This window comes from Salvelinus fontinalis, chromosome 14 (genome assembly GCF_029448725.1).
Source record: "Salvelinus fontinalis isolate EN_2023a chromosome 14, ASM2944872v1, whole genome shotgun sequence".
In the NCBI taxonomy this organism is placed as follows: domain Eukaryota; kingdom Metazoa; phylum Chordata; class Actinopteri; order Salmoniformes; family Salmonidae; genus Salvelinus; species Salvelinus fontinalis.
This window is the reverse complement of record NC_074678.1, coordinates 22,015,773-22,037,430: the sequence shown is the minus strand read 5'-3', so window position 1 is coordinate 22,037,430 and position 21,658 is coordinate 22,015,773. Positions and strand designations below refer to the sequence as shown.

The 21,658-nt window shown below is 42.9% G+C and overlaps 2 protein-coding genes across 12 annotated transcripts in view; one reads left to right on the top strand and one right to left on the bottom strand.

Annotated features, from left to right (window-relative positions):
- The first annotated feature begins 449 nt into the window (after positions 1-449).
- On the top strand, positions 450-6,744 carry LOC129869624 (transmembrane protein 165-like). Its single transcript, XM_055944207.1, has 6 exons — positions 450-841; positions 1,342-1,570; positions 4,020-4,195; positions 4,313-4,495; positions 4,799-4,904; positions 5,023-6,744. The coding sequence occupies exons 1-6, from the start codon at positions 692-694 to the stop codon at positions 5,097-5,099; spliced, it is 921 nt and encodes a 306-aa protein (XP_055800182.1). The 5' UTR covers positions 450-691; the 3' UTR covers positions 5,100-6,744.
- A 298-nt stretch (positions 6,745-7,042) lies between these two features.
- The window catches only part of LOC129869622 (circadian locomoter output cycles protein kaput-like), a 58,598-nt gene continuing 43,982 nt past the window's right edge, over positions 7,043-21,658 (bottom strand). For 5 of the 11 annotated variants that reach the window (XM_055944196.1, XM_055944202.1, XM_055944197.1 and 2 more), the window contains 12 exons: positions 21,447-21,565; positions 21,194-21,276; positions 20,650-20,756; positions 20,377-20,524; positions 20,124-20,205; positions 19,558-19,711; positions 19,353-19,447; positions 19,110-19,259; positions 17,475-17,633; positions 16,831-17,270; positions 16,433-16,673; positions 7,043-16,337 (listed from right to left, as the gene is read on the bottom strand). In XM_055944196.1, the coding sequence (XP_055800171.1) occupies positions 16,074-16,337; positions 16,433-16,673; positions 16,831-17,270; positions 17,475-17,633; positions 19,110-19,259; positions 19,353-19,447; positions 19,558-19,711; positions 20,124-20,205; positions 20,377-20,524; positions 20,650-20,756; positions 21,194-21,276; positions 21,447-21,565 (2,042 nt within the window). In that variant the 3' untranslated portion in view covers positions 7,043-16,073. The remainder of the gene's footprint in view (positions 16,338-16,432; positions 16,674-16,830; positions 17,271-17,474; positions 17,634-19,109; positions 19,260-19,352; positions 19,448-19,557; positions 19,712-20,123; positions 20,206-20,376; positions 20,525-20,649; positions 20,757-21,193; positions 21,277-21,446; positions 21,566-21,658) is intronic. The other 6 variants (XM_055944200.1, XM_055944206.1, XM_055944203.1 and 3 more) reach the window with 4 other exon arrangements.

The window sequence follows — 21,658 nt, the reverse complement described above, 5'->3', positions numbered from 1 at the left end:
CTGTATTGACCAAACATCTTTTCAACCAATTGATCTTGAAAGTGTTATTTATGTAAACAAAATCCAACACTTCCAGTCCTCCTTCAGCTGATTTATTTGAGAGGACTGACTTTTTTCCGTTTGAAATAATTATTTTTCCAGATGAAGTCAAGAAAGGTCTTGATGATCTCTATAAAGGTAGAGGGATTTACAAATAAAGATAATGAGAAGTACACAAAGCGAGACAGTCCCTCTGCCTTGGACAGAAACACTCTCCCATGCATAAAAATAAAACCAATGAGATCCCAATGATTAAATATATTTTTTCTTAATTTTAGGAGAAATTCGAATGGTGTCTGACATTTTCCATGACATCTAAAAATTGAAAGTTGAAATAGCCAATGACAGTACTGCAGAGTAGGTACGTAGGGACATTACATACACGTCCTCCTTTCAGCGGTCCAATCACATAAGTGGTTTGTTTACTTGTCTTTCAGGTAACAACTTCACATCCCGTATGAGTTCGATCAGTCAGTGAGGGACAGATTGCCTTCTCTACTAGCTAGCTATGTAGTTAGGCCGTTTACAGCTAATTATACCGAGTGATTCATGCAGTCAGGGGGCAGTAATTTTGATAATTTAACACATAGCTACGCTACTACAAATTGCCCTTATTATCCGCTTTTTAACACAATCTGCACGCTTCGCTGAAATGCTTCTCCTGGCCGGCGTAAGGGATGGAAGGGCTAACAGAAGTGTGATATGTGTCCTGCTGCCCATGGCTGTCGCGGTGTTGCTGTCGGTCAGAGTTGCTGGGATCCAGGAGGAACACAAACATGTCCAAGAACAAACGCCACAAGAGGTAGCTAGCAATCATCAATAAAATGCAATACACCGATGTTTCCCATGCATGCTAACGGTAGCATACTAGCTAACTATGGTTAGTAACTCGAAAGCATTACACATAGATAGCTAATGCTAACTAGCTAGCCAAAGCAACGTCACCGCCACCAGTATATATTCCCCTAGTCACTGATCTCCTTTCGAGGTTCACGTTTTAGGGAAGACAAAGCTAACGTTAGCTGGCTGTTCCTTTCCAGCTCGTGTGGTGTTCAGTTCCGCGTTGTTATGTCCATGTCACGAGCCCAAGTCAGGAAGTTGAACTGGCAATGAGTGAAGTAATTGATTCTCATAGCTAACAAGTATTATTGTGCCCCTCCCTCTACGTGACTTGACTACTCGCTTCAATTAGACAGACTTTACACATTCCAAGATATAGTATGTGGACATACAAATCATAACATGGTTTTCATGGCCAACCTGTTGTGGACCTGAAGTGACATTTGTTTCCCCCTTCAACAGAAAGCACCTACTGCTCACGCCATTGGCCCCGAGGTCAGTGGAAATGACTCCAGCAAATCCGAGAACCTGGGCTTCATCCATGCCTTTGTAGCTGCCATCTCTGTCATCATTGTCTCTGAGCTGGGAGACAAGACTTTCTTCATCGCTGCCATCATGGCAATGCGCTACAACCGCCTCACCGTGCTGTTGGGGGCAATACTAGCCCTTGGCTTTATGACCTGCATCTCAGGTTAGTGGATGAGATGGGGGGAGCTGATGATCCTGTTTTTTTTTCTGGGGGGGGGGGGGTCCTGGTTCAAAATGGGGTATACAGTTGAAGTCGGGAGTTTACATACACTTAGGTTGGAGTCATTAAAACTCGTTTTTCAACCATTCCACACATTTCTTGTTAACAAACTATAGTTTTGGCAAGTCGGTTAGAACATCTACTTTGTGCATGACACAAGTTATTTTTCCTACAATTGTTTACAGACAGATTATTTCACTTATCATTCACTGTATCACAATTCCAGTGGGTCAGAAGTTTACATACACTACGTTGACTGCCTTTAAACAGCTTGGAAAATTCCAGAAAATGATGTCATGGCTTTAGAAGCTTCTGATAGGCTAATTGACATAATTTGAGCCAATTGGAGGTGTACCTGTGTATATATTTCAAGGCCTACCTTCAAACTACGTGCCTCTTTGCTTGACATCATGGGAAAATTAAAAGAAATCAGCCAAGACATCAGAAAAAAATTGTAGACCTCCACAAGTCTGGTTCATCCTTGTGAGCCATTTCCAAATGCCTGAAGGTACCATGTTCATCTGTACAAACAGTACGCAAGGATAAACACCATGGGACCACGCAGCCGGCATACCGCTCAGGAAGGAGACACGTTCTGTCTCCTAGAGATGAACGTACTTTGGTGCGAAAAGTGCAAATCAATACCAGAACAACAGCAAAGGACCTTGTGAAGATGCTGGAGGAAATGGGTACAAAAGTATCTATATCCACAGAAAAACGAGTCCTACATCAACATAACCTGAAAGGCCGCTCAGCAAGGAAGAAGCCACTGCTCCAAAACCACCATAAAAAAGCCAGACTACGGTTTGCAACTGCACATGGGGACAAAGATCGTGCTTTTTGGAGAATTGTCCTCTGGTCTGATGAAACAAATAGAACTGTTTGGCCATAATGACCATCATTATGTTTGCCGAAGAACACCATCCCAACCGTGAAGCACGGGGGTGGCAGCATCGTGTTGTGGGGGTGCTTTGCAGCAGGAGGGACTGGTGCACTTCACAAAATAGATGGCATCATGAGGGAGGAAAATTATGTGGACATATTGAAGCAACATCTCAAGACATCAGTCAGGAAGTTAAAGCTTGTTCGCAAATGGGTCTTCCAAATGGACAATGACCCCAAGCATACTTCCAAAGTTGTGGCAAAATGGCTTAAGGACAACAAAGTCAAGGTATTGGAGTGGCCATCACAAAGCCCTGACCTCAACCCTATAGAAAATTTGTGGGCAGAACTGAAAAAGTGTGTGCGAGCAAGGAGGCCTACAAACCTGACTCAGTTACACCAGCTCTGTCAGGAGGAATGGGCCAACATTCCCCCAACTTAATGTGGGAAGCTTGTGGAAGGCTACCCGAAACGTTTGACCCAAGTTAAACAATTTAAAGGCAATGCTACCCAATACTATTTGAGTGTATGTAAACTTCTGACCCACTGGGAATCTGATGAGAGAAATAAAGGCTGAAATAAATCATTTTCTCTACTATGATTTTGACATTTCACATTCTTAAAATGACGTGGTGATCCTAACTGACCTAAGACAGGGACTTTTTACTGGGATTAAATGTCAGGAATTGTGAAAAACTGAGTTTAAATGCGTTTGGCTGCATGTAAACTTCCGACTTCAACTGTAGGTGGTGGGCATGGCAGGGGCGTGGACATGGCCATGGTCAATGGTGTAGTAGGTGACCAAACATTTTAGAGGCCCTCCTGTTTTCTGCAGGGATGCAATTTTGCTCTTTTAAAGCTAATTTTATGCAATTCTACATATTTTGCCATTTGGCGGAGATATGTTGCAGTTTGCTAATTTCCTGCAATTTTACACATTTTGCTTTGATGCTGAGAGAAAGAAATTCAGTTTTATAGCAAATTCCGAAATTCTACACAATTTGCCATGTCTAATTCTATCGAATGACTCAAACATTATAACAACATCAATGGGGGGCCTCATGCTGTGACCAAAATACTCCTGAATGCCTAGCTTTTATTTTGGTGATTGTTAGTTATCTTATTTAAAAATATCTAGGTCCATTATCTTTTCTACAAACTTTATTTCGTAAACTTAAACAAAGTTTGAGTTGTTTCAGATTACACGGAGAGCTTTACAATCCCAACAATTTGTCATTTAAAAAATATTTGTTTTAATGTTTGGACATAGGCGGCCCGAAAAAACACTTAGGTGGCCAACCCAAGACTTTTCTATGCAGAAAGCCCCCTGTGATTAGAATGGATGTGACATGGCTTCTAAGTTCATTAATGTATCCCAATTAGTGGAGGTACCACTGATGAATCCTGGGTTTGTCCGAATGTTTGTCTGAATATTTGGATCTGTACAGACTACAGGGCCGTCACCCTGCCTGTTCTTTGTCTAACCAAGACCCTCTTGTGTTTTTATCAGTGATGTTTGGCTATGCCACCACCATCATCCCCAGGATCTACACATACTACGTGTCTACGGCTCTGTTCGCCATCTTTGGTGTGCGCATGCTGAGAGAGGGGCTGAAGATGAGTCCAGACGAGGGCCAGGAGGAGCTGGAGGAGGTGCAGGCTGATATTAAAAAGAAGGATGAGGAGGTCTGTACACACACACGGGCCATCCCCACATTTGCATATTGTTATGCATTTTCATATTACCTTGCTGTATCTTGTTCTAGGGATTCAATGTTTGGCTTGTATTCCTATTTCCTATAGCTGCAGATGTCAAAGCTGCTAAATGGGGCTGCAGATGTGGAGTCGGGCTCAGGATCAAGCCATCCTCAGAGGAAGTGGCACAGCTTCATCTCGCCGGTGTTCATCCAGGCCTTCACCCTCACCTTCCTGGCAGAGTGGGGTGATCGCTCTCAGCTCACCACCATCATCCTGGGTGCCCAGGAGGTGAGTCCTGACAGAGCCACTGTTGAGTCTGTCTGCTTGCCTAGTCAAAATGGGACATTCTGGCAAATGTTACACTGACTTCAAACCAAGGCTATAATGCTTAGGTGTGGCTGCAAAGCATTTTACAGTGGATACAAAGTCAGTTAATTATTATGGTCAGGATGAAGAGTTACTGTTGCTGTGTATACTCAAAAGGAATTATATTGTTAGGGAATTATTGTTGTGTGTTCTTTCTACTCTACTGTCATGCTTTTTGGTTCTGTGAGAATGTTAAAGGTGTCATAAGCCAATGCTCTGTCTCAGGATCCTTTTGGAGTGGCGGTGGGTGGTACTCTGGGACACTGTCTGTGCACAGGACTGGCTGTGGTTGGAGGAAGGATGATTGCACAGAAGATTTCTGTCAGAACTGGTAATGTTTTATTTTCTTCCTTTCAGTGTTCCTGGTCAAGTGGTCATCATAGCCTATACTGTAATACATGTAGTAGTCATCAGAATTGTGTTATGGACTGTTTTTCTCTCCTCCTCAGTTACAATCATTGGTGGGATCATGTTCCTGGCCTTTGCCTTTTCTGCCCTCTTCATCAAACCGGATGCTGGATTCTAATTGGAGGGAAGACTTTCAGGCAAATTTTGTACATATCTGTAAAGCTCAACTATGTTTTTTTGTGTGTGTGTGTGTGTGTGTGTGTGGTTGAGAGGGAGAAATATGGAGAATATTCTCTAATGGGACTGAGTGAGTCTGTGATTTTTGTTCTTTAGTCTTGCTAAGTCTGTGATCCCTCACTGGTCTGAGTCCTGTGGCCTACACCAAGAACAAGACTTACCTCTCCCTCACACTCAGGCCCGTCAGTACTGAGCTTGGGTCTGTTTATTCATTAATTCCCCATCCTTATTATTATATTATGCTTTAAAGTCCTACTGCAGTCTAATTTTCACCTCATTTAACACCTGATTTACGTAACGGGGGGCGCTTTCCTCTTTTGTTCTCTATTGCGCCAGTATTGTTCCTCAAGCAAGCCGGGAGGTCAATGACATCATAGGGCACCATCAGACCAACTCATCAAAAGCCCTACTCTTTGAAGTTTGCAGTTGTCCCCCCCCCCCACCCAAAAAAAAACAAACATTTTTTTTACCCTTGTGTGTACTTTACTGTATTTATACTTGGGATATTGCTTTTCAATAGGAAAAGTACAACAACAAAAAATATGCCGGCTGAACACTGACTCCAGGTTTGTCCCATAGAGTGCAGTGTTATGGCCACAGTGAAGCGATTCAGTCCCTGTGATCTATGGACAGGCCTCAGGCCAACTCCCATACGTTTTGTTCCCCTCAGAATGTCATCTGAGAACAGTAACGTTGGGCTGCCTTTGCTTCATAAACCCCATAATTAGTTGATCTACCATTTCTCCAGCTGTATCGGGGATGGGAATCTTTTCACGGTTGTGAATATTACTGTTCAGTGATTTCCATCTGCTAGACAGGACATGCCAGTTCTAAGCATCATGGGGATCTTGTAGCAGCAGTAACCCATTCAGTGTCAGTATTCTACATTCCGGCCTCAAGGCAGCAGAGGGGGGGAAACACCCCACGGCCAGTCTGTCCCCAGCTGTGGGGGGAGCTATAGGAGGACGGGCTCAATGTCTGGAATGGAACAGTATCAAACCCCGTTTGACTCCGTTCCATTAATTCCATTCCAGCCATTACAATGAGCCCTTCCTCCTATAGCTCCCCCACCAGCCTCCTCTGGTCTGTCTGCCACTCTTATTGCTACTAGGATTTATTAAGAGGTTCTGTCTGATGCCTACTACATTTACATTTAAGTCATTTAGCAGACGCTCTTATCCAGAGCGACTTACAAATTGGTGCATTCACCTAGCGATGAAATCATGGAACAAAATATTTCTTTGCTTCCTCCTAAATTTCACTGCCGATAAAAAGGACCTAAGCCACAAAGTCTACTGCACCTGTCCTGAGTGGTTGGTTATGGTATTTATTTACAACTTTGAGGCACAGATGAGGATTTTGTTCTTGTTAAGTTTTGTATTTTTTTGAAGGTACTGTAGAAAAGAATACCTTCTTTTTTTTTTAAGTGCACAGGGTAATGTGACTCCATTGTCAATATTTGACCAGTTGTACCCTGTGACGACCAAACAGGCGTGTACATGTACGTGGTTTGAGACAGATGAACTTTTGATTGTTGTAAAGCCTGATCAATGCTTAAATGCTCAATAAAACCTGTCTTGCCTAGACTCTCTTACCTTAACTACTTTTTCAGCCCCTACATTTTATGTACCAAGTTATTCTGGATATTAACATTTGTTATTTAGCAGACGCTCAGTCTTATCCAGAGCGACTTACAGGTGCAATTAGGGTTAAGTGCCTTGCTCAAGGGCACAGATGGATTTTTCACCTAGTCCAGGGATTTGAACTAGCAACCTTTCAGTTACTTGCCGGATATGAGTGATTGCAGCGAATTGCAAGCAGGTTTCTTACCTGACCATTGACACTCGATTTCTGGTTTGTCCATCAAATGATTCTTCAACTGAAAACATCAATAGTTGTTTTTATTGAATAAGGGGAGAAAACAGCACTGTTTGCTTTAAAATGTTCCATTATGTTTAGTTTATGTAAGATTGGTCTGGCTCTAGAAATAAATTTATAGCAGTACACTCCTTGCAGTGATATTAAAATGCCTTCAGAATATGTCTCTTAAGGTTTTCACACAACTTAATTTAGCTATGCTGCAGAGCAGGGTTAGCACAATAGAAATAGAATGGATAGAACAGACTGCACTTTAAGTTTAAGTCTACACAGGGTTCAAGGGATGAAACTCTCAAATAAATCAGGCCACCGTAGTGTCTTTTTTAATATGGGTACTATGAGAATAATTAAATACAGTTGAAGTCGGAAGTTTACATACACCTTAGCCAAACACATTAACTCAGTTTTTCACGATTCCTGACATTTAATCCTAGTAAAAAATTCCCTGTCTTAAGTCAGTTAGGATCACCACTTTATTTTAAGAATGTGAAATGTCAGAATAATAGTTAAGAATGATTTCAGCTTCTTTTATTTTATCACATTCCCAGTGGGTCAGAAGTTTACATACACTCAAATAGTATTTGGGTAACGTTTCGGGTAGCCTTCCAAAAGCTTCCCACAATAAGTTGGGCTAATTTTGGCCCATTCCTCCTGACAGCTTGTGTAACTGAGTCAGGTTTGTAGGCCTCCTTGCTCTCACATGCTTTTTCAGTTCTGCCCACAAATGTTCTATCGGATTGAGGTCAGGGTTTGTGATGGCCACTCCAATACCTTGACTTTGTTGTCCTTAAGCCATTTTTCCACAACTTTGGAAGTATGCTTGGTGTCATTGTCCATTTGGAAGACCCATTTGCAACCAAGCTTTAACTTCCTGACTAATGTCTTGAGATGTTGCTTCAATATATCCACATCATTTTCCTCCCTCATGATGCCATCTATTTTGTAAAGTGCACCAGGCCCTCCTGCAGCAAAGCACCCCCACAACATGATGCTGCCACCCCCGTGCTTCACGGTTGGGATGGTGTTCTTCGGATTGCAAGCTTCCCCCTTTTTCCTCCAAACATAATGATGGTCATTATGGCCAAACAGTTCTATTTTTGTTTCATCAGACCAGAGGACATTTCTCCAAAAAGTACGATCTTTGTCCCCATGTGCAGTTGCAAACCGTAGTCTGGCTTTTTTTATGATGGTTTTGGAGCAGTGGCTTCTTCCTTGCTGAGCAGCCTTTCAGGTTATGTCGATATAGGACTCATTTTACTGTGGATATAGATACTTTTGTACCTGTTTCTTCCAGCATCTTCACAAGGTCCTTTGTTGTTCTGGGATTGATTTGCACTTTTCGCACCAAAGTACGTTCATCTCTAGGAGACAGAACACGTCTCCTTCCTGAGGGGTATGACGGCTGCGTGGTCCCATGGTGTTTATACTTGCATACTATTGTTTGTACAGATGAACGTGGTACCTTCAGGCGTTTCGAAATTGCTCCCAAGGATGGACCAGAATTGTGGAGGTCTACAATTTCTTTTGATTTTTTTGATTTTCCCATGATGTCAAGCAAAGAGGCACCGAGTTTGAAAGTAGGCCTTGAAATACATCCACAGGTACACCTCCAATTGACTCAAATTATGTCAATTAGCCTATCAGAAGCTTCTAAAGCCATGACGTCATTTTCTGGAATTTTACAAGCTGTTTAAAGGCATAGTCAACTTAGTGTATGTAAACGTCTGACCCACTGGAATTGTGATACAATGAATTAATTATAAGTGAAATAATCTGTCTGTAAACAATTGTTGGAAAAATTACTTGTGTCATGCATAAAGTAGATGTCCTAACCGACTTGCCAAAACTATAGTTTGTTAACAAGAAATGTGTGGAGTGGTTGAAAAACGAGTTTTAATGACTCCAACCTAAGTGTATGTAAACTTCCGACTTCAACTGTATGTTGGTCCGTTCTACTGATTTCTGTGCACCCTCAAGGATCAATGTGCTTGAATTTTGTGGTTCAACTAATATGGTGTCACAGAACTACCCAGAGGTTGTGGAATTTTTTACTTGACTAAAATGCTGAGAAATGTAGTTCAATGCAAACTGTCCATTCTACTTGTTCTAATTCTATAATTAAAAGTATTATGGGTTGGCCCAAGTCAAGAACAGCTGGTGTAAAAAGTGACACATGGCAAAATAGAGTTATAGCCAAGGGCTAAGAGATATTGAGTATTAAAACAGCATTTTCCAGTTCCAGGTGCTTTCTGCAAAGTGTACTGCACAGATTCATTTCATGAGCCAAACAAATGTTCTGCAAAGAACACCACACATACAAAGATTAAATGATAGAGAGAAGAACACTCACTGATAGACATTCAGAACTTCTAGTGCGTACAGTACCAGTCAAAAGTTTGGACACATCTACTCTTTCCAGGATTTCTTTATTTTTACTATTTTCTACATTGTAGAATAAATGAAGACATCAAAACTATGAAATAACACACATGGAATCATGTAGTAACCAAAAAAAGTGTTAAACAAATGAAAATATTTTATATGAAAGATTCTTCAAAGTAGCCACCCTTTGCCTTGACAGCTTTACTCGCTCTTGGCATTCTCTCAACCAGCTTCATGAGGTAGTCACCTAGAATGCATTTCAATTAACAGGTGTGCCTTGTTAAAAGTTAATTTGTGTTATTTCTTTTCTTAATGCGTTTGAGCCAATCAGTTGTGTTGTGACAAGGTAGGGGTGGTATACAGAAGATAGCCCTGTTAGGTACAAACAAAGTCCATATTATGGCAAGAACAGCTCAAATAAGCAAAGAGAAACAACAGTCCATCATTACTTTAAGACATGCAGGTCAGTCAATCTGGAAAATTGCAAGAACTTCTTCAAGTGAAGTTGCAAATACCATCAAGTGCTATGATGAAACTGAATCTCATGAGGACCGCCACAGCAAAGGAAGACCGACCCAGTGTTACCTCTACTGCAGAGGTATTTTAGAATTCAAGGCACACTTAACTAGCATGGCTACCACAATATTCTGCAGCGACACGCCATCCCATATGGTTTGCGCTTAGTGGGACGATCTGTTTTTCAACAGGACTATGACACAACACACCTCCATGCTGTGTAAGGGCATCAGGCGACCCACCTCCACAATCACCCGACCCCAACCCAATTGAGATGGTTTGGGATGAGTTGGATTGCAGAGTGAAGGAAAAGCAGCTAACAAGTACTCAGAATATGTGGCAACTCCTTCAAGACTGTTGGAAAAGCATTCCAGGTGAATCAGGTTGAGAGAATGCCAAGAATGTGCAAAGCTGTCATCAAAGCAAAGTGTGGCTAATTTGAAAATATATTTTGATTTAACACTTTTTTTGGTTACTACATGATTCAATGTGTTATTTCATAGTTTTGATGTCTTCACTATTATTCTACAATGTATAAAATAGAACAAATAAAGAATCACCCTTGAGTGAGTAGGTGTGTCCAGATTTTTGACTGGTACTGTACATTAGAACATGATTCACCACCTTTTACATTGGTCTTTCCATCTGGGTATTAAAACCAAGTATAACAATTTATTCACATCTTTCACTTTGGATACAAAACATCAATACCACTCCATTTTCCCCCACCTCACATAGTCTGGGTTGAATTACCTTATTGTAGCCTTTTGAGATACAACATAAGGGATCCCTACTTTGATACGTCCAATAAACATGTGGATAAGTCTTATATGGGTAATTTGTTAAAAGAGACCATGAATGTGGTCATCCTAGAGATGATCCAAAATATTAAACTCTAGCATTCCTAATTGTTAAAACTTAATAAAAACAAAACAAATGATCTAGTATTCCTCATCACATTTTCAGAGGAATATTTTGAGAGAATTTATAACATTTATTGGGAAAAAGAAACCAATTACATGGGGGGATAATTGATATCAAATAGGTATTTCTTTAAATATTTCTGTACACCTTTGCATAACCATGAGCTCGTGATGAGCTCATGATGAGTTCTGTTTTGGGTACATTAGATCAACAGTCCTCACACATGTCACAGTTTGTTTAATTCCTTTCTCATTTGAGGTAACTCATTGGGTAGATTTTTGTTTTGCTTTCTTTTCTACACAATGAAAGCAGTATATTACAGTGTATGACGTTATATATCTACTCGCTCAATTCATTGTTTGAGGTCTAGCTTGGCCATAGAAAAATAATCTTAAAATCTGAGGTGTGTTTTCTGTTAAAATACTTTTTGCTAAGCCCTCAACTATTAATTTATTTATGCATGACCGTCTTCAGACAGCTATGTTAGCGTTTGATATTGAATTACATTCATTCAAGTATTGCACTGCCTGACCCGGTACTGGTAGCTGTAAGGTTTATCACGCCATTGGTGGCACAGGTTTACTTTGTGTCCAAAAAAATATTATAAAATCACAGTGACCAAACAACTTAAGTAAGAGCCACGGACAGTTTCTATACAACGTGTTGAATAAATCTGTATCGATATGCATTACTCGCAAGACAATAACTTTGTGGTTATAAGAAGTACCAGCTAAGTTCTGCTGTGCATGGCAATGCACCACCAATAGCCTAGCAGCAGGGACCACCATTTGCACTAAGGGTGAATTTCAAAAAGCAGAGACTAGCAGACTGACTTACTGCACTGTAAACACAAGGGCCTGGGACAGTTTTGCCATGAGGTACTACAACATGAACATACTGTGCATTTGGAAAGTATTCAGACCCCTTGACTTAATCCACATTTTATTACATCACAGGATTTTCTAAAATGTATTACATATTTTTTTCCTTGTCAATCGACACACAATACCCCAAAATGACAACGAAAACAGGTTTTTTGAAATTTTTGCAAATGTATTTTTTTTGTTTGTATTCAGACCCTTTGCTATGAGACTCGAATTTGAGATCAGGTGCATCCTGTTTCCATTGATCATCCTTGATGTTTCTACAACTTGATTGAAGCCCATCTGTAGTAATTTCAATTGACTGGACATGATTTAGAAAGGCACATACCTGTCTTCATAAGGTCCCACAGTTGACAGTGCATGTCAGAGCAAAAACCAAGCCATGAGGTCAAAGGAATTGTCCATAGAGCTCCGAGACAGGATTGTGTCAAGGCACAGATCTGGGGAAGGGTACTAAAACATTTCTGCATCATTGAAGGCCCCCAAGAACACAGTGGCCTCCATCATTCTTAAATGGAAGAAGTTTGGAACCACCAAGACTCTTCTTAGAGCTGGCCGCCCGCTCGAACTGAGCAATCGTGGGAGAAGGGCTTTGGTCAGGGAGGTGACCAAGAACCCGATGTCACTGACAGAGCTCTAGAGTTCCTTTGTGGAGATGGGTGAACCTTCCAGAAGAACAACCATCTCTGTAGCACGCCACCAATCAGGCTTTTATGGTAGAGTAGCCAGACAGAAGTCACTCCTCAGTAAAAGACACATGACAGTCGCTTGGAGTTTTCCAAAAGGCACCTATAGACTCTCAGACCATGAAAAACAAGTTTCTCTGTTCTGATGAAACCAAGATTGAACTCTTTGGCCTGAATGCCAAGCGTCACATCTGGAGGAAACCTGGCACCATCCCTTCAGTGAAGCATGGTGGTGGCAGCATCATGACGTGGGGAGGTTTTTCAGCGGCAGGGACTGGGAGACTAGTCAGGATCGAGGTATAGATGAACGGAGAAAAGTACAGAGAACCTTGATGAAAACCTGCTCCAGGGCGCTCAGGACCTCAGACTGGGGTGAAGGTTCACCTTCCAACAGGACAACGACCTTATGCAGACAGCCAAGACAATGCAGGAGTGGCTTCGGGACAAGTCTCTGAGTGGCCCAGCCAGAGCCCGGACCCAATAGAACTCTCTGGAGAGACCTGAAAATAGCTGTGCAGCAACACTCCCCATCCAACCTTACAGAGCTTAAGAGGATCTGCAGAGAAGAATGGGAGAAACTCCCCAAATACAGGTGTGCCAAGCTTGTAGCGTCATACCCAAGAAGACTCGAGGCTGTAATCGCTGCCAAAGGTACACACAAAGTACTGAGTAAAGGGTTTGAATACTCATGTAAATGTACTCTTTTTTAATTTATACATTTGCTAAAATAAAAAATAAAACGTTTTTGCTTTGTCATTATGGGGTATTGTGTGTAGATTGAGGAGGAAAAAAACTATTTAATCAATTTTAGAATAAGGCTGTAACATATCAGAATTAGAAAAAAGTCTAGGGGTCTGAATACTTTCCCAATGCACTGTAGATTGGAGCAGCCAGCCATGTTAGAGACCGGAGCAGGAAATGACCCCTAGAGGGCCCAGACATTCTACATAGTGTTGTGCTGTGATTCCAGAGAGGTTTGATATGTGATTTTCTTCCACCAATAAAAAGTGAAATAATGTAGGTTTCACAGACCTCAAGAAAAAAAATTGCCATCTATTAAGAAAAGTCTATTGAAATCGAACAGACCACAAAGATAAATGCTACCAATTAAACAATAACTTCTTTCTGACCACATGATTCAGGATTGTCACACTGAAAATCGAGGAAATAGGGAAATGCCCAAGCAAGCATAACTAAATAGTTTGGCAATCGTTTTTTTCTTGAGATGAACATAACTAATCCTGTCCCTTACCATGACAAGTTAACATTCAATACGACTACTACTAAAGTGCCATTCTACAGAGGCCCCTGACAAGAAATGAGCAGCTTGGAAAACCAGAGGCTCGATCCCCAAGAGCCCCACTCCACAACATTTACAATAGAAACCTGGAAATCCCCTATGGAAGTTAATATGGCAACGTGCATTACAACCAGTTCATAGGACCCCACTCAACAAACATAGTTTTAAATTTGCCATGGCAAGCGACACCCCATCAGCACGACAATCAAACCATCACCTTATAACACAGTTACATGGGGATATACGTACTGTCTGACAGAAGCGGCAGAGGAGCAGGAGCAGAAAAACTTCAAACATACCACATCTGTTATCCCTATGATGAATTGGTTCAATTCATTCTCTTGGCAGGTCCAACTAACACCAGTTTCACTTATTTCAGAGGTCATTTGTGTTCTAGGTCATGGATCAAATAGCCTTAGCAGTCGCTCTATTCTTGTCTGGACTGGGCTTAGCCATAGTACACATTAGGAAACATTTTTGCACTTTCTCTCCCATTCAAACAACTGAGAAGTGGAGAATACTGTCTGTAAGGGGTACTTAGTGTTAGAGAGGTATAAATAAGTGCTATATGTTTACTTTAATGACCCCAGCAGCTCAGATTAGCATTTTAACATATCTTGGTTAAAACAGTAACCCCCCATCCCACCACACACTATAATGCCTCCAGCACTGTCTGACTGGCTTTATATAAAACAGACAAGCTGACTTTATTAACACATGAAGATTAACTCAGATCACAACAATTGCTAGTGGCATTCTGTCCAAACACTTATTTGATGAGATCCACCATCATTTAATGTTCTAAAGAGGAGAGATATCACCCCTTTGTTTGTTCTGACATTTCCAACCCATAAAAAGCTTCATAGGAGATAAACATGCTGTAGTTGCAAGTGACAGGAGAGAGTAGGAACATAAGGGCATTTCATTCATAGAACAGACACTAGATTTCTAACGGCGGAAATAGGATAATGCGCAGAAATATCACTGAGTGAATTGCATTTCTGAGTTTAAGGTTATTTTTGTGACCATTTAAAACGTAATTGAATATATATTTATATGAGAATAATCATTTTTCTACACAAGCCTTTAGGGCTAAAAAAGTACAGTATTGTAAAGCACTAGTATAGTCTGTACCTAGAGGTACTTTGCATGCATCGCTATGAGCGTTACGAGACCACTCTAAAACAGTCATAATGCCCCACTCATATTTAAATCAACTAAAGATAAACACTAAGGACTTTTTAAGTGTAAAAAATGTTTATGAATAGCTATGGCAAATGTTATGAGGCATGATGGCAGAGAAAATAATGAGCTCATAAGCTTTCCATAGGATACATTTAAAGTCTATTTGGTCAACTTTGGGTCTTTGCTTTATTTACAATTTAAAATATTGTTCTGAGTAAAATCATGTATCTGTTTAGTCCTCAACATGTCACTTTGGACCACAATATATATTCTAAAAAAATATTGTAACTTTAAAACATTTCTGTTTTTAATCTCAATAGAGGAGTTTTATTAAAACTACGAAAGTGAGGAAGAGGATGAAACAAACTGTGACACGACCAGCAGCATCAGCTACACACCCACGGTCCCATAAAGACACACGGTCCCTGGGAAGAAGAAAATCTGTGAAAAGATCAGCCATTAAGCGTGTTTAGGTTTCCTTTTTTTCCATAGAGTACTAGAAAAAAAGGTATATTCAAAGCTACAAATAACAGACTATGCTTTTCATTTCATGCATCATATAAAATATTAGTTATTTTTCTTTTTTTCCATATATTTCCATATTATTTTTTGTTCTGTACAATAAAAGTTCAATCCACATGACATTCTTAAAAATATTTTCTGACCCATAATTAATTTGACATGAAAAACAATATGAGAAAAACAGAAAACAAACGAGGCGTCTGTCTACTCTCTGTAGGACTTCTTTGAAGCCTTGATTGAAGCTCCAGACTGGATCGTCCTGCATAAATAACATCTGTGAGGGTGACGGGAGCACACACTGAACACACAAGAAGAGGGTAGGGTAGGGGACAAGCACTGGCCCCTGTCACAGTGGTGAGGTGGTGAGAGTTCTGAGCATGGCCATGAAGCGGAGCGACTCCGTGCTCACTGTGAGCACAGCATTGTTTTCTATCTGACGCGCCAGTGGCTCATGAGTTCAGTGCAGGCAGCCAGAGATCCATCTATTGATCCATCCATCACTAACTCTACAGACCAAGTTGAAGCAGGGTAGCCTCAGAGGCATAGTCTCAATACTGCTTTCTCAACCGATCTCTTCACCCCATCACACAGACAAATAGACTTGGTTCAGTCCACATGTCTGATCGGATGTTGTCACGTTACTGGGGCTGTGTGCTGGAGCGGCCTGACATGCTATCTGCCCTGTGAGAGGCCAGCTGCTGCTCCTGTTGCTGCTGTTGTTGGAGCTGTTGTTGCTGTTGTTGTTGCTGCTGCTGGAGTTGTTGCTGCTGCTGCTGATGTTGCTGTTGTAGCTGCTGCTGCTGCTGGTGTTGTGTGCTGGCGAAGGCTCCTTGCTGCTGCAGTGGGAACGCCGTTTGCAGGATCAACTGGGTGGACTGGTTTCCATGGAGCAGCCGAGGGCCCTAGAAAGGAAGAACAGAGAGGTGAGTGGCTGGTCAGAATAGGGACAAGTACCGGATCTACCTTTAGAAACGGTACTCTCTGGTGGTCACCTCACCTGGAGGAACTGTGTTTGTTGCTGGGCCAGCCCTTGCTGTGTGGCATCGGCCTGAGACTGAGCCTGTTGCTCCTGCTGCTGAGGCTGCTGCTGGGCGATGCTGATGGTCTGAGTCTGGCCCTGCTGAGGAGCGAACGCTGTCACCACCTGGCCCATGAACATGGTTGTAGGGACCATGACCGCTCCACACGCCATCGGCCCAGTCACCAGCTTAGTCAGCAACTGAGAGCCAGCAGGGAACCTGAGAGAGATGATGGAGTGAGGGTGGTAATGAATGAGCAACAGATTTTTTTTAGACAGACACATGAAAATGTATGCAAATCCTGTGGATAATCAGCATATTTCTCAGTAACATCAGCCACTGAGTGTGGCGCATACCGAGTGAGAGGAGAACATACCCTGTTGGTGGCATCGTGTACCTGATCTGTCCCGAGCGGTCCTGGGCAAAGTTTGCCATGGCAGCTGTGTTGTTGCTGCTGTTCTGGGCCAGGCTGGTGGCGATCTGGACAACATTGGCCTGGTTGGGCTGAGAGATCATCATGGTGTTGTAGAGGGAGGCCGGTAGGGCACTCTGCTGGGGCGGCAGAGAGTGAGTCGACCGCACTGAAGACTGTGAGAGGACAGAGCTGGTGTCTCGTAACAGGTTCTGTTGTTGGGGCTGGGACTGCTGCTGGGGTTGTTGTTGGACCGTATGCTGCTGTGGAGTGCTGCCCTGCAGACTGCCTGCAGACACCACTTGGCCCTGCATGGTGAGAGCACCCCCTGGCTGCATGGTGGTCCCGTGTGCCAGCTGCACAGAGCCCAGGCTCAGCCCACTAGTACCCGGCTGGAGAAACATCTGCACCAGAGCAAATACCACAGAATAAGACGAATCTCCTTTCATAGACAAACACAGGCATAATGACACATACATGCATCCACGCAAATGTGCAGACCTTTTGATTCAAGTACTCACACAGTTCTACATAAGAGGGCAGTGGTGGTTAGTATATGAGGCCCTATAGCGATGTTCCCCAGACAGACAGTAGGGGGCAGTGCTCACCTGTAGGCCAAGGCCCTGCACCTTGTTGAGCTCTTCCTGGATCTGCCTGAGCTCCTGCTGCTGCCTCTGGATGTTGGCCTCGATCATCCTGGTCCTCTGCTCCAGCTGATCCTTCAGGTGCTGCATTGCGTCCATCTGGGTGGAAAACTGTACCATGGGCTAACAAAGTTACCTCTTTCAAAGATAATTCGTAAAAATCCAAATAACCTCACAGATCTTCATTGTAAAGGGTTTAAACACTGTTTCCCATGCTTGTTCGATGAACCATAAACAATTAACGAACATGCACCTGTGGAACGGTCGTTAAGACACTAACAGCTTACAGACGGTAGGCAATTAAGGTCACAGTTATGAAAACTTAGGACACTAAAGAGGACTTTCTACTGACTCTGAAAAACACCAAAAGAAAGATGCCCAGGGTCCCTGCTCATCTGCGTGAATGTGCCTTAGGCATGCTGCAAGGAGGCATGAGGACTGCAGATGTAGCCAGAGCAATAAATTGCAATGTCCGTACAGTGAGACGCCTAAGACAGCGCTACAGGGAGACAGGACGGACAGCTGATCGTCCTCGCAGTGGCAGACCACGTGTAACAACACCTGCACAGGATTGGGTACATCCGAACATCACACCTGCAGGACATGTACAGGATGGCAACAACAACTGACCGAGTTACACCAGGAACACACAATCCCTCCATCAGTGCTCAGACTGTCCTCAATAGGCTGAGAGAGGCTGGACTTAGGGCATGTAGGCCTGTTGTAAGGCAGGTCCTCACCAGACATCACCGGCAACAATGTCGCCTATGGGCACAAACCCACCGTCGCTGGACCAGACAGGACTGGCAAAAAGTGCTCTTCACTGACGAGTCGCGGTTTTGTCTCACCAGGGGTGATGGTCGGATTTGTGTTTATCGTTGAAGGAATGAGCGTTACACTGAGGACTGTACTCTGGAGCGGGATCAATTTGGAGGTGGAGGGTCCGTCGTGGTCTGGGGCGGTGTGTCACAGCATCATCGGACTGAGCTTGTTGTCATTGCAGACATTCTCAACGCTGTGCGTTACAGGGAAGACATCCTCCTCCCTCATGTGGTACCCTTCCTGCAGGCTCATCCTGACATGACCCTCCAGTATGACAATGCCAACAACCACACTGCTCATTCTATGCATGATTTCCTGCAAGACAGGAATGTCAGTGTTCTGCCATGGCCAGCGAAGAGCCTGGATCTCAATCCCATTGAGCACGTCTGGGACCTGTTGGATCGGAGGGTGAGGGCTAGGGCCATTCCCCCCAGAAATGTCCGGGAACTTGCAGTTGCCTTGGTGGAAGAGTGGGGTAACATCTCACAGCAAGAACTGGCAAATCTGGTGCAGTCCATGAGGAGGAGATGCACTGCAGTGGATACTGACTGTTACTTTTGACCCCCCTTTGTTCAGGGACACATTATTCCATTTCTGTTAGTCACAGTTTATGTCTCAGTTGTTGAATCTTATGTTCATACAAACATTTACACATGTTAAGTTTGCTGAAAATAAACTCAGTTGACAGTGAGAGGACGTATTTTTTTGCTGAGTTTCTGTGTCACTGGCTCTAGCAAAAGAAACTGCCAAATTACAATCATGAGGAATATTTCTCACCTGGACACTAGGCTGGATCTGAAGCTGCTGCTGTTGTGGTGGTGGTTGCTGCTGTTGCAGTTGTAGTTGCTGCTGTGGTTGTTGTTGTGGAACCATGGATGGGGCCATGTTCTGCCCTGTGTTCTGGGTGTGCTGGGAGCTCATCGATTGCTGTTGGATACAAGCACAGGAACTACATTAGGAACCAAATCACTATCAAATATAGAGAGGCTTGACCGCAAGCTGAAAGAAACCCACTCTGACCTGACTGCTGATGGATGATCTTCGCTGTGATGTCATCTCAATAGCAGAGACGGACTGGCATCCCGGTGTACCCCTGTCTGTCTTAAGCTTAGGTGCTGAGAAGGAAAAAACAAACACCTTACTCTTAGGATCAAAGAAGCTCTCAGGACAGATGACATCATACTAGACAAGATGGATGTAGTAACGTCATGTGGTCAGCGCTTACAGGCTGGGTTGGAGATAGCAGTGTGGGACGAGGACTTGCGGGAGCTGTGTGAGGAGGCCGAAGGCGTGCGGCTGCGGTCAAAGCCCTCTAGGGCCTCCTTCAGACTGGAGGTGTTGAGCTGGTGTTGAGACTCAGAACCAGAGTCCTGAGACTGCTGTGAGATGAGAGAGCAGATAGAACAGTCAGTAGAGACTCACTACTAGAACTCCCAAGCCTTGTTAGAACACTTGGGAAGTACATCCTTCCTTCCTCCCTTGCATGAGGTAATCACTGATCTAACATAGTTGGATTGGTGAAAAGAAGGATCGTACTACTGGGATTGAAGGACGAATTCAAAACCCATAACCCCGCTGTTTGCTCACCAAAGATGTTTTAACATCATCCTTGTTGTCTGAGCACTTAACCATGTCTTACTCCAGTGAGAGTCACAGACAGTGAGACATCGTATCCCTTAAACTGAACAAGACCTCATTAACCAAACTCAGCCACCTCTTTATTCCTGGACTCAGTGATTTCTTATATTCAGCGGTCAGCAAGTTCTCACATTGGTCTGATAAGTGTCTCACCTTATCTACTGCAGAGATCTCTGGCAGTGACTCCTCAACAATCCCCAGCTCTCTGCGCTGTTCAGCCCTCACCTCAGCATAGCTGCTCCACAAGAGAGAGACAGAGTTGAACATCATTCCTGATGGTAGTGTATGTGATAGTGTTTAGGATATCAATGCAATACTGCTGGTTATATGTAGTATGACTGACACATTGATACTTGTTGTGAGATATGCATATGAATATCCTTTTAAGTGATTAGTCGATCTTCACCTGACGACAGTGTGCGTGCAGACAATGAACTCGGGCCTGGAGTTCCACTGGTGGTAGGTGATGTAGTAATGGGTCTGGAGCCAGATCCACTGCTGCCCTTTGGTGAGAAACCTGTAGTAGCACGATTTCCCCTTCCCATACTGCATTACTGCAGAACACAGCAAAAGAGAGAAAGGAGAGAGATGATGTCACAGATCTGTACATGGGACAGTAAAACACACTCATAAAATGTGCACTTACAAAATACACAAATGCGACAAAAAAATGACTCACAGTGTTCATGGCATTTGGCCAGTGTCTCCAGGTCATCTACGTGGTAGTAGTCATATCCAGATGTACCCAGAACCTCAAACGGCAGGTAACCTATTATGGGCGGAGCCCTGGGGAGATAAACAAGCAATGTTATTAATGTGACAACATAACCCATTCAAATACAATGATATACAGTTTCTCAGCCTTTTAAGCAGTAATAACACATTAAAAACCGATACAAAGCATTGTATTACCGTCTGGACATAGTGTCTACAAAGGTTCGTATAATAGAGGTTTTCAGTAGCAGTGAAACACTAAGTACTCAATCTAGTGCTGTTGCTCCTAAACGGTTGAGACTCAGAGCTGTCTCCTCTAGAGAGCAAGCCGACTGACTGGCCCAGATATAGAACACAGCAGCCAGCTAACAGAGTTGACCCAAACACACTCTCACTGGGACTGTGTTCTGACTGCTGTGCTGAGTCTCACACAGCTAGAGGCTAACTCTCTCTTGCATGACATTGGCAAGTAAGCACACACAGACATGGATATAGACAGCACACATTACCTGTGGTCCAAGAAGAGGAACTTCCATTCTAAGCTGTGTCTAGAGGTGAATTCTTCATTGGGTTCTTCAACAGTGCACATCTCCTGTGGGGTGAGTGAGGAAAAACTAGAGGTTTACATCTCATACAAAGAAAATAATTTACAGTGCTCCTACTAAGAAGACTTTACAGTACATTATTAGATATACTTGGTTACCTAGCTACCGAAATATGCAGTCTATGATATATAAGTCTCTAGAATTCCAATTGTCTTACCTTGATAAACTGTGGTTTGGCTAATCTCACAGTTGCTATGAAACAGACTCGGTCCTCAAAAGCGGGCCGGAGTGACCGCTGGATCACCCCTTCCAAGCCATTTCGAGTTGAGTTAGGCACTATAGGAGAAAGGGAAAATTACAACTTAGTCATTGTTGCCTTTTGGTCAGACTAAGTGCATTTATGGTCACAAACCAAATACAGACCAGCTA